Here is an 11,535-nt window from a genome sequence, read left to right as displayed (position 1 = left end):
CACACACACACACACACACAAACACACACGTCAGTGTTACATAAAGTTAAAAGTTAAAATTACTATGCAACCATAACATCTGTATTACGATTATGTAACACAAAATACTGCCTTACAATCTAACTTCTTCTGTAACCAAATGCTTTTACAAAAATCAGTTTGGCTTCTGAACTGAACATGGCATTATTGCAAGTTGCTTAGTTATGCAAAACAAACTTTTATTAAAGCTGATGCTGTTGACCAATTTTAATCCTAAATTTCAATCCCTGGTTGTCTACCTTTCGAAGTCGCTCAGGTGAGAACTCCAATCCCACCACAAAGAGAGTGAAGAACACACCCAACTCCCCCAGAGTCTCCACCTGGACCATAGACTGCAAAACAGACACTGACATGAACAACTAGCACAGACTGGTGCTCGGCAAGTCTGATCGGACATGCTGACACTGCAATCCCCCCCCACCCCCACCCACACACCCCACACCCACACACACCTTGATGGTGTTGAGGCCAGAGGGACCAAGCAAGACCCCACAGATAATATATCCAAACATGGGAGGAAGACCGACCAGACTGCATATCCAACCACAGGGCAGCGACAGCATCACCACCGACACCAAGTCCTGCATGTTGCAAAAAACATGGCAGTAACATTTTGGTACAGGTAAACTCAAATTTAAATATTAGAAACTGCACTTTTCTACGAATCATTGAGGATTCAAAACAAATGAATACAGTGTGTCTACTTCTAATGTATTAAATGGGGTCACACATGAGCGGGAGAAATAAAGTGACCTTGATGAAGTGATGGTCGGCTCTTGGCATCGTTGAGTCTCGTGGTTTGGTCAGGACGTACTGGTTGTTTTGAGAGTCGATGAGCATGCTCAGTCCCAGGTCGTCCTCCACTTCCTTCTGCTTGGACTTATTCTTCCTCTTGCCTCCGTTCTCCTCGTCATCCTCCACTCTCAACACTGCCTCTACATTTACTCCTTTCATCTACACAAACAATGGAAAGAGGCACAATTTGATCTTTGTCAAACGCCAAAGTGTATTTGCAACCACAATCTCATTAGTAATGACGATTCAGTCTCTAAGTGTCTTATTAAGCAACAAAAGTCTCTGAGCGCTGTTAACTGACCTGTTTGTTGTTGTCAAAGGCGTGCTCCTCAATCTCCTCTTCCAGCCGGTCGGCTGCCTTCCTGACGTCCTCCAGGATCTCATCTAGCATGGACAGAGTCTTATTCTGGGCTAAAGCGCTCTTAATAGCTTCCTGCTGGTGCTTCTCAGCAGCCACCAGCTCCACATACTCCTGTTCCTCCTGAACGGTGAGAGCAAAGCCCGACAGAACAGACATGTTAACAGAAATGCATGTGGCAGCATACACAGGAACTCACACTAAATATGGTTATTCATAGGACATACAATTCTACATGATATGATTGATTGAACTCTTGCCCTTTTTCTTATTGTTTTTGTTTAGTTTATTTTATTTTTATTTTCATGCTCTCCATGTGTTTTTATTTTTAGCACTTACCTGTTTTATAGCACTTTGGGATTTGCGTTAATATAAAGTGCATTGTAAATTAAATTTATTGTTATTACCTTTGACCTAGGGGTGGGCGGTGTGGTTGACATCAATATTATATTCGTATGACATTGTCACATAAAACAAAATGACAAATGGGTCTTTAACTACTTATTTTGTTAGTTCTACGATTTTTAAATTTAATGGACTTAACAATTCATCAATTAACCCCAACAATATTTGAATTAATAATAATAATTAAAATTATATATATATAAAATTTTCACTCAAAATTATATGATGTATGTTTACGAGTCATGCCGTAGCTAGCTAGCCTAAGGCCTGGTCTAAAACTCTTTACATACAGATTTTTCCAGACGTCACAGGGAGAATTTAATGGGAAATTTCCTTCCGGAACCCAAGGTCTGTCGGAGGAGGGGTGGCACTGTTGAGCTCTATGTGCAGACCTCACCTTTATGGCTGCCTCCCTGAGGGCCTCCAGCCTTTGTCTGCTGCTCTCCTTCATGTTGACCACGTCCCTGTAGTCTCCCTGCAACGCCCTCTGCAGGCTGTGCACTGCCTGGAACACCAAGTGCTCACTCTCATTCAGCTCCTTCTGGAAAACCTCCAGAGTGTGAACCTGAATGCAGACAGGCAGACACCAATCAGCCATTGAGCTGTTAAATATCTGACATACTCTGTTTGTAGTCTTTATTTTGAAATACTATACAAGAGCAATTTAGGTGTCTTCATCAGAAACTAGACACGATAAATAGGACAAAATAGATGTTACGAAACATTAAAATAGAAAGAATGGTCATTATTCTGAGAAAAATACTGCACTTGATTTGGCTTCAAAAGTTTAAAAGAGATTAACAAGAAGCCATTGAACAGGCCATTATCTAACCCAGAGTTGAAACACTTAGTTGATTAATCGATTAGTCATTTGACAGAAAATCATCCAGCGACAAGTCAGTTCATCATTTCAAGCTATAGTGCGTAGTTTCTGTCTCCCCCATGAAGAGTTCTATGTATTGACAACAATTCTGTCGGCGCGTCCACATGACACAGCCGGCTGAAATTACTGCAGTTTTCTGTTTTGTCGTTGTAAATGTAGTATGTTTTGGTTTTGAGCTGTTGGTTGGACAGAGGGGCTCTGGGAAATTGTAAAAGGCATTTTCCACTGTTTGACATTTCCTAAACCGTAAGAGTAATTGATTAACCTAAAAAAAAATAACCGAATAATCCATAATGAAAATGATTGTTGCAGCTTTAATCCAACCAGGGCATCTCTATGTGAAACCTGAACTGTAAGTGGCCTTGAAATATGAACAGGTATTATTGTTGAGCTATTGTGTCAACACACAGAGAGACAAAGACTCCACCCTGAAGAGTTGCAGACCTTCAGTCTCACACACTATGTACTTCCAGTGGAATAGGGTATAAAAGATAAAGCTCAACAGTCACTAACAAAAGGCTGCATTATGATCCAAACAGAGGGCCTTTGCTCCATCTGGTATTTATTCTCAGTCCGGTACCTGAAAGAGCCTCTCTGGTTCTGAAAGGGCCCTGTCTCGTCTGACAGCATCAGCAGCAGCTGCCAGCTTCCTGACAACCACATTCTTCTGACGCAGAAGCCCCACCAGCCGCTTGCAGTTGCTGGTCACCCAGCTGTGGCCGTGTGTGGCCCCCTTGCTCCGATAAAGCTTGATGGCGTGCTGGGCCACCTGGTCCTTCTGCAGCACAACAAGTGCCCCCGCCGTGCCAAGGCACAGCAGCCAACATACAACCTGCATCCAAAACTTCTGTCTTCACCCGAGTGTGAAGATTGACAAAGAGAAAAAAATCTGGGAATGAGAAAAGAAAAGCATGGTTGTTACAAAGATCAACAACAAAAAACAATAACGAGGAGAATACTATATGTGTGGACTCAAAAGGTGTAGTGGAAACATTAGGAGAGCTTTAAGGATATGTCTAGTTATCTTTTGTTTTTCTTATTGTCAACAAATCCCAAGAAAAGTACTATATGTGTATGCAAAGCCTGATATAGATGCATTGTTGCCAAAAAAGTATGAAAAACACATCAGTGAGCCACACTGCTGCACCGCACTGGGTGAGTTAATACACTGCCCTGATAATTCAGTAGCAAACCAAATCAGAAAGTGGAAATATTCCTTAATAATATTCCCTAACTAATACACTATTTACTTATTTTAGGAATATATTTGTTTTTAAAGGTCTATGTCTTCAGTAGGGACAAATGGGCTTGTTGCTGAGAGCCACAGACAAGGTAGGGAAGTGGGAAAGTATTGAGAGATGAACTAACACCTTGTTTGTTTTGGTCTTTTATGGGATTTGTTCATCCCAGAAAGAAAATATAGATTTACAGGAATGGCAAGTGATCCCTTTAAAGCACAGATAGTGACTATATCTCTATTAAATTTTAAGATAATCTATTTGTTATGTGAGCTACTCTGTGCTTTTAATGTCATCTCAAGAGACAGACTGATCTTTTCAGATTGATCACAGCTGAGGAGCCTTAACAACAGCTGGGTATACTGTGGCCCGTCGCTTGGAGTAGCTAATAGCACCTTGTAGTTGCTCATGACTTGACTGAGCATAACATAAGTGTAAATTCCAGTAGTGTTTTCTGTTTTGCCTACACCTAGCATGCCAACTCGTACAATATGTGCTTGCTGACACATACATGACTGAAGGCATTCAACTCACACCCAAGCTGTACCGCACCTTTGTGAGCATGAGTCAAGCTGAGTGATGTTTACTTTCCAAACTCCTCCTCTGTCCGTCCTTCCTTCAACTGGACTGCAGCCACTCTGCTACTGATGCTAGAAATCAATAGCACAATTCACACATTATTGAGGGGGTTATAACAATGTGTCATATTTAATTAGCTGATCATAACACTGGTTTAATCCGAAGTATAACTGTAATGGTGTAGAAAGTGCAACATTTCTGTTGTAGTAATAGTATAAAGTGGGATGAAATGGAACATGTAAAGTACAAGGAACTCAAAACTGTAATCAGGCACAGTAGGTTTTAGGTATATTTATCACAGCTGACCTGCACTGACTATTTGACTGGTTGTCAATGTCGGCTACTAAAAACCTGGAGGTTACTCTGTACTGATGCATGTTTAAAAAGTATAAAAACAAACAGCTGAATGTCAAACATATAAATGAAATTGGAAAGAAACTACTGAAATGAATTAAAATGAAATAAATAATGACAGCCAAGAGTAACATTATACAAAGCTGAAAACCCACCCCAGGCATGAATGATGTTTCCGGAAACACCGTGAATTAGCTAAATGTCCCAAACAGATTACTCATTTAGCATAACAATTTTGTAAAAGATAAAGAAAGGCTGCAACTACCTGCGAAATATGGGCACTATCCTGGCTCTCAACTCCAATTCTCGGCTGAAGGAGAAGCTGAAGAAGAAGGGAACAATCATGCTGTTGTACCGCACCACCACCACCATCACCTCCACCCCTCCTCCCCTGCCACATAGCTGAAGCCAGCGTCGGTGCAGGCGTTCACCGGTGGCGACCAACTTAATGTTGACTTCGACCTCCAACCGTTATAACAACATTATTCGTGTTAGCAAAGGGGAATGCTAACGTTACTTTGTCCAGGTAGGTGCGACTGCTGTTGATGAAATCCAAGTTGAAGTTGGACCAGTTATTAATGAGTATAAAGGTCAACCTGCTTTCTATTCTGGAAGTGGAAATAAAGCGAAGTTAGTCCTCAAATTCCTCAGAGCTGTCACACTCAGCCGAGTTAACGCACTTCCATGACACCAACGTTAAAGCTAACACAGCTAACATTAGCTAAATAGTTAACGTTAGCTACATTAATATCAGCAACTTTTATGGAAACAGCTCATTAAGGCGTGTCACAAAAGAACGCCAACATAAACCGTGGTTGAAACTGAACAACGGCTGCATTGTTTTCTTAACATAATCGCGTCGATGTAACTTTGATCCATTTTAAGATTACTTCCGAAACATCTTGATCAGCTTTGATATGGGACTTGTAGTTTTTCAGATGTTTTGTTTTGCTGCTCTACCGTGTCAAGTGCACCCACAGCACAGTGGCAGCTGTTCGGATCCCTGGCTATGTTAAATCTACTATGACTTGTCCTAACGGTTGCCTGTAACACTGTGTAACACTAGCTAGCTAGACAATTGAATTTTAAAACAATACCATCAACGAAGTTCGTTTCAGAGCTGAGTTTCATCGACTGCCATACACAAATTTGATTGAATTAATATGGCAACAGGCTGTGTCATATAAACTTAATAATGTGACAATTTCCTTTAAATATATTTCCGTAGAAGCACTTTAAAGAAATACATATTTTGTCGAAACAGTAAGAGTGAAACACATAAAGCTGAAGGTGTTTAAAACTCAGGGCCTTTGGGATCGCAATGCTACAGAACTGCATTTCCCATGAACCCAGAGCAACTACAGTAGCGCAGTTGGTTTTGCGCATGCGCACCAGGGATAATTGGATATCAAGTGGGCCAAAACAGCGTATGGTAAAATGGTAGGTAAGATTAAAAATGAGAAACCGGGGAAATTCTTTGGCTCCGTTAGACAAGTCCAGAACCCGATAACGGCTGTCACTGCTATTAAGAGGACACACCGATACGGGCATCGGGGTGTCCTCAGCCAAGTGTCGCATTGGGGTGATATGTGTCGGGAATATGAGGGAAATGGAAGGTCAGTTGTTGGTATTTTGAGATCGGACACTTGCAGCACGTACCTTTCCCTTTTTGGTAACTCGCCTCGCATGTGATGCTGCCCCGGGTCTGGAGAGAGCCTGCAGGATCAAACGTCCCCTTTCCTAGGGAAACTAGGTCACCAAACTGGCCTGGCTGTCACGGCGAATTTGCTGTTTGGTCATTGGGTGGGTCAGGTCTGCAGTTCTGCAAAACGTGCAATCATCCCGATGACCGTATAGAGTAAATAAACACGGGATGGTATTTTTTGTAAACTAACGGAACCTTGTGCTGGTGCATTTGGAGGTGACAGTGTCGTTTCCCGTAATGCACTTATACTAGTAGTTGTTGCATTGTATGAGACTGACTTTCTAAATTACTAGATTTTATTGTCACAGCATGTGTTATTTGAGCACAATCCACTTCCAACTGTGTTTGTGTAAAGTTACAGATAAAGTACAGTAACTAGTTTCCAGATAGGAGGTAGGAGGTTTGAATAGAAATTAAATCCTTGCACTCTTATTTAAATGGTCAGAAAGTTTAGGCTGTGTGTTGTGTAAATGTTTATGTGTAGCCTCTCCACATACATCTCTCTTCATCCCATTTACCCAATACTGGATTACCACCTGTCAGGGGTCCTGAAGGCCCCAGGATGTGGGTGTAGCAATTAGTTTGTGATCATTTGTTTGGTAATATGCACTACTAAAACACAGTGAAAACTAAAACAATGACGACGTCTACATTTTTTTAGCATAACTTTAAAGCTCTTTGTTAACATTCTGCTTTGATAACAGATAATTAACTTGATGTTGTGCTTACATTGTGCATATTCTTAAAAAATGTGGACATGTTGTATTCTGATACCAGGTGGTTTCTGAGTAAAGTGGCTTCGGGGCTTAATAGGCCCTTACAGGCGACTCCAGCTCAGCATTTGCCTTGTGTGCCTGCTTGTTTTACAGCACAAGTTGAAGTCATCGCAGAAGGACAAGGTTCGGCAGTTCATGTCCTTCACACAGGCCGGGGAGAGGACAGCTGTCTACTGCCTGACACAGAATGACTGGAAACTAGAAATCGCCACAGACAACTACTTCCAGAACCCAGACCTCTACTACAAAGAATCCATGAAAACCTCAGTGGACCGCAAGAAGCTGGACCAGCTCTACAACAGATACAAAGGCAAGAGTTTCAAAATAAATTTGAGCATAGTTTGGTTGTCTTGTCTTGCTCACTCTTCTCATCTGTCTGTGCAGACCCCCAGGATGAGAACAAGATAGGCATTGATGGGATCCAGCAGTTCTGTGATGACCTGACGCTGGACCCAGCTAGCATGAGCATACTTGTGGTGGCATGGAAGTTCAGAGCGGCCACCCAGTGCGAGTTTAGCAGGAAAGAGTTCCTGGATGGCATGGCTGAGCTAGGGTGAGCAACAGTGATACTGAAATCTATTTGATGCCACTGTACTCTCTACACACTAAGGATAGGTTCATTATTTGGAAATAGTAAGAAGTTGTTTGTGAAACTTTCTTGTATTTTCAATGACATATTCTGTCAAAATTGAGTCCTACAACAACTTTCATTGTCAGAAACCCACTAGTCTTTGTGTGCCGTTCACCGCTACTCATAATAACAGGATTTGTTATTTTCTTAATGTCTCCTCTAGCTGTGACAGTCCTGAGAAACTCAAGGCGATCCTCCCCAGACTAGAGCAGGAGCTTAAAGACACAGGGAAGTTCAAAGACTTCTACCAGTTTACCTTCAATTTTGCCAAGAACCCCGGCCAGAAAGGTTTAGGTAAGCGTTACATTAACTAAACATGTACTGTAGAACATAAGAAAATGTAGAAAAAAATCAATCTTGTTACTTTCAGGATTACAGGTTCTTATTTTATTAAAATATTCACATTATAAGAAGTTGAAGATCTCTACTTTGTGTCCTAGACCTTGAGATGGCTGTTGCTTACTGGAATCTAGTTCTCACAGGTCGCTTCAAGTTTTTGGATCTCTGGAACTGCTTCCTGCTGGTGAGAGAGCAAATCTTGTCTCAGCAGGATATTACAAACACAAATACATATATTTCCAATGTTTCCAAATTTTTGGCATTTCCTGGGAAGCAAAGCTATTAGAAACAGTCTGATAGAATACAGTCAAATACGGCAACACTACAGACAGCAGCCATCTTTGACGCATAACAATAACAAAATTTCACAAAGATACTGTTTATTTCTAGACTGTTGAATTGACTTTTATTGCACAGGAAATTTTAATAATGTTTAACTTTTAACTCCCACTCTTTTCCTGTTACTGTGCTGCATTCAGGAACATCACAAACGCTCAATTCCCAAGGACACATGGAACCTCCTTCTGGACTTCGGCAATATGATTGCAGACGACATGTCAAACTATGATGAGGAAGGTGAGGTTATTAAAGCAGGATACAATAATGTGTATGCATTTCAGGGGTTAATTCCACAATGAAAGACAAACACTATTTCTGATAATTCAATCAGTCACCCCGATTAACTGACTACGGCAAACATCACATCAGAGTAATGCCTTATAACTTGCATTAAAGGGATCTGTATGTTAATGCAACTTGATGAACTGGTCCACTATGTCATTATTGTAACAGATTACATTGATACATATTCAGTGTTTTTTTTTTTCCTCTCCTCAGGGGCATGGCCTGTCCTCATAGATGACTTTGTGGAGTTTGCTCGGCCGATTGTGACGAGTAAACGCAACATGACATAGTGTTTGTCTCTGATTCATGCAGCAAGTGGAGTTTGTGTTTCTCCCAGTTTTTCTTCTTTTTTTCCTTTGAATGAGGATTTTTATACAAATGAGCCAAAAAGAGTACCTCTCTATAAGTTTGCAGCTTGTCCTTCAGATTGTTCTTCCAACTGCATAAAATCAAAGCAGGAGGGGGAATCAACAGGAGAGAGATTATGTTTCATTTTTTTGGCAAGGACAGTCTTCGGAATTGCAATATAGAAATGATGGGTATTCTAAAACTCGTCAGTCATGGGCGACTCATCAACGGATGGGGCTTTGAACTGCTGCTGTGGACTTGGCTCACTAACCTGCATCCTCGGCACAGTGAGGAGGGACAGGACCAGTGAATCTTCAGCACACGCAGAGGATAACGTTATAGATGCAGTAGGATGTGAATTATGAATGGAACAGTATGTTCAAATCTGCATGTTTTTGTCAGCTAGAAGCAGGACCATGGATGTTGAGGAGGGGGGAAATGTACTCTACATTTGTGTGTGTGTGTGTGTGTGTGTGTGTGTGTGTGTGTGTGTGTGTGTGTGTGTGTGTGTGTGTGTGTGTGTGTGTGTGTGTGTTAGCTCATTTGGTTTTATTATAATTACAAATTATGATCACTTTAACTGAGCAACAGTGAAAGAATTCAGATCCACGTTTTGAATTCAGACAATTGAAAAGAGCAGCATGCTTTTCAGGCTCAGCACCAGCAGAATCACATTTGTTACAGTTGTAAAAATGCTATATCAATAGGAAAGGAAAACAAGAATAGATTTAATTTTTAGAGGAGCAAAAATGTTTATCTGATAGGTTATGAAATTTACAGTCATGATAAGAAGCATTTAGGATCCTTATTTCACAAAGAAACTGACTGACTGGCACATTGACTGTTTCTATTATCCAGGTGATATATCAACTTTGCAAACTGCACTGAGTTACACTTTTTTCTGTTGGAGGTTTTCTTTATCAGTCAGCACTGCAGAACTATTCAGTCTACTTGACTGTGGGTTCACTTGCATATACTTTTACATATGAATCTCAGCATCACAGCTTAGATTTTTTTTAAACTGTTTGTTTGAAGTTTTAGTCTGTTGCCTTTCATGATTTAGTGGTTGTAATGCAAATATCATAGAACTACCACACAGATAAACAGGTCACTTTGAGAACAATGGTTTTGCTGCCATCTAGGGGTGCAATGCATTTCCTCCATACAAGATTTAGTGTTGCTCTATAAGAGTAATTATAACACTAAAAGCATCCCCCTTTCTCAGCTAAAGAGTTTGACAGAAGGAATAGTTGAAGCAACAGTCGTCCTCTCCCAGTCACAGTGAACAGCAGGCGCCTTTCTGCACTTACATCAGTATTTGCCTTCTAACTGTACTATCTTGTTTTGCCAACAAAAATGATGAAACCTTTGCCATATGTTGAAATAAGGATGGATCATTTCCCCATATGACATTTCTCATCCAACTACAGGGGGAATAATTGCCCTGTTTTCCTTAAGTTGACAAACTTCTGTTTATGTTCTCATATTTATGTAAAGAGAGGTCAGTCATAAACTATGGTGGTGTGCATAATGTAGATCAGGATGGGAATTTATTATAATTTCAGACATAGATTGAATGCAGATAAGTGGCCAAAAACCCAGCTTAATCATGACTGTAAAAAAGTCACTGTAGCAGCGGGTAAATGTGCCATATTGTTTCATCTTTGTAAGCTGGATATGTGTTATTGGTGGAATGAAATATCCCATATAACTGTCTGACTTGTCAAAGTTGTGCACAAGCCTATCACAGTCGAGACAGCGAGATGATGTGACAACGTTTCTAAGATGATTGTTTTTGACTCATCTGATGTGTGTGGTTCAGGAGCAAGAAAATGTGACATCTTTTAGTATTCTGTTGTGGTCCATTTGGTACGTTTTTATTTGTCAAATGTGTGGTCAACTTTTTGAAGTCATGCAGATCGCTCTTATCAAAACAGTATTATTTTTGCAAGCAAGAAAGAAGGTACAGTGGCTAAAGTTTTCAGACCCCCTTAACTTTTTACACACTTCATTATGTGGAATTTCAAATGGATAAAATTACCATTTTTTTCCCGACAATATACACCCAGTAGTCGTGGCATAGAACATCTGTGGAGAGACCTGAAGATGGCAGTTGACAGACGTTTCCCATCCAATCCGATGGAGCCTGAAAGGATCTGCCAGGAAGAATAGGATAAACTTCAGGAGTGCGAAGCTTTAGAGACTTACCTAAGAAGACTCAAAGCTAAAATTGCTGCCAAAAGGGCTTCTACAAAGTACTGAATCAAGGTTCTGAAAACTTAATTTTTTTTTTAATACATGTTCACTTTGTTGTTATTGAGTGTAGATTGATTGGCAAAATGGCATTTTATCCATTTAAAACACCACAAAGAATGCAAGAAGGGAAGGTCTGAATACTTTCTGAAGCCACTTTGTTTTGTCACAGTAGCATACCGTACATTTTTTTCTTTAAGCAAGTTGT

General features: G+C 40.5%; 2 protein-coding genes and 1 long non-coding RNA gene across 6 annotated transcripts in view; 2 read left to right on the top strand and 1 right to left on the bottom strand.

Annotated features, from left to right (window-relative positions):
* Positions 1 to 5,169, bottom strand: part of tmco3 (transmembrane and coiled-coil domains 3) — an 11,537-nt gene extending 6,368 nt beyond the window's left edge. The window contains exons 1-8 of the mRNA XM_032526939.1: positions 4,917 to 5,169; positions 4,271 to 4,368; positions 3,061 to 3,369; positions 1,995 to 2,162; positions 1,136 to 1,315; positions 793 to 993; positions 492 to 620; positions 279 to 371 (exon numbers count right to left, since the gene is read on the bottom strand). Of these exons, the coding sequence (XP_032382830.1) occupies positions 279 to 371; positions 492 to 620; positions 793 to 993; positions 1,136 to 1,315; positions 1,995 to 2,162; positions 3,061 to 3,318 (1,029 nt within the window). The 5' untranslated portion in view covers positions 3,319 to 3,369; positions 4,271 to 4,368; positions 4,917 to 5,169. The remainder of the gene's footprint in view (positions 1 to 278; positions 372 to 491; positions 621 to 792; positions 994 to 1,135; positions 1,316 to 1,994; positions 2,163 to 3,060; positions 3,370 to 4,270; positions 4,369 to 4,916) is intronic.
* The window catches only part of LOC116699129 (uncharacterized), an 18,591-nt gene that overhangs the window by 6,836 nt on the left and 220 nt on the right, over positions 1 to 11,535 (top strand). The window contains exon 3 of the long non-coding RNA XR_004334382.1: positions 9,613 to 11,535. This exon is cut by the window's right edge and continues 220 nt beyond it. This is a non-coding gene — a long non-coding RNA (uncharacterized LOC116699129). The remainder of the gene's footprint in view (positions 1 to 9,612) is intronic.
* dcun1d2b (DCN1, defective in cullin neddylation 1, domain containing 2b) lies at positions 4,968 to 9,509 on the top strand. Of its 4 annotated transcripts, none has more exons than XM_032530235.1 (7): positions 4,968 to 5,177; positions 7,226 to 7,442; positions 7,517 to 7,685; positions 7,927 to 8,057; positions 8,204 to 8,286; positions 8,582 to 8,678; positions 8,940 to 9,509. In XM_032530235.1, exons 2-7 carry the CDS (start codon positions 7,268 to 7,270, stop codon positions 9,014 to 9,016), a joined length of 732 nt encoding a protein of 243 aa, XP_032386126.1. In that variant the 5' UTR covers positions 4,968 to 5,177; positions 7,226 to 7,267; the 3' UTR covers positions 9,017 to 9,509. The 4 variants fall into 4 exon arrangements, with proteins under 4 accessions (XP_032386126.1, XP_032386037.1, XP_032386275.1 ...); XM_032530146.1 differs by lacking the exon at positions 4,968 to 5,177 and adding an exon at positions 5,902 to 6,091; XM_032530384.1 differs by lacking the exon at positions 4,968 to 5,177 and adding an exon at positions 6,071 to 6,095.

Source organism: Etheostoma spectabile, chromosome 1, assembly GCF_008692095.1.
Source record: "Etheostoma spectabile isolate EspeVRDwgs_2016 chromosome 1, UIUC_Espe_1.0, whole genome shotgun sequence".
Taxonomy (NCBI): domain Eukaryota; kingdom Metazoa; phylum Chordata; class Actinopteri; order Perciformes; family Percidae; genus Etheostoma; species Etheostoma spectabile.
The sequence above is the reverse complement of the archived record's forward strand: the minus strand, read 5'-3'. Positions and strand labels throughout refer to the sequence as shown.

Bases quoted from the DNA above. Each gene is read 5' to 3' on its own strand.
- dcun1d2b (XM_032530146.1), top strand. The intron at 7,443-7,516 runs GCAAGAGTTTCA...CTGTCTGTGCAG, and splicing joins GCTCTACAACAGATACAAAG to ACCCCCAGGATGAGAACAAG. The intron at 8,287-8,581 runs GTGAGAGAGCAA...TGCTGCATTCAG, and splicing joins TCTGGAACTGCTTCCTGCTG to GAACATCACAAACGCTCAAT.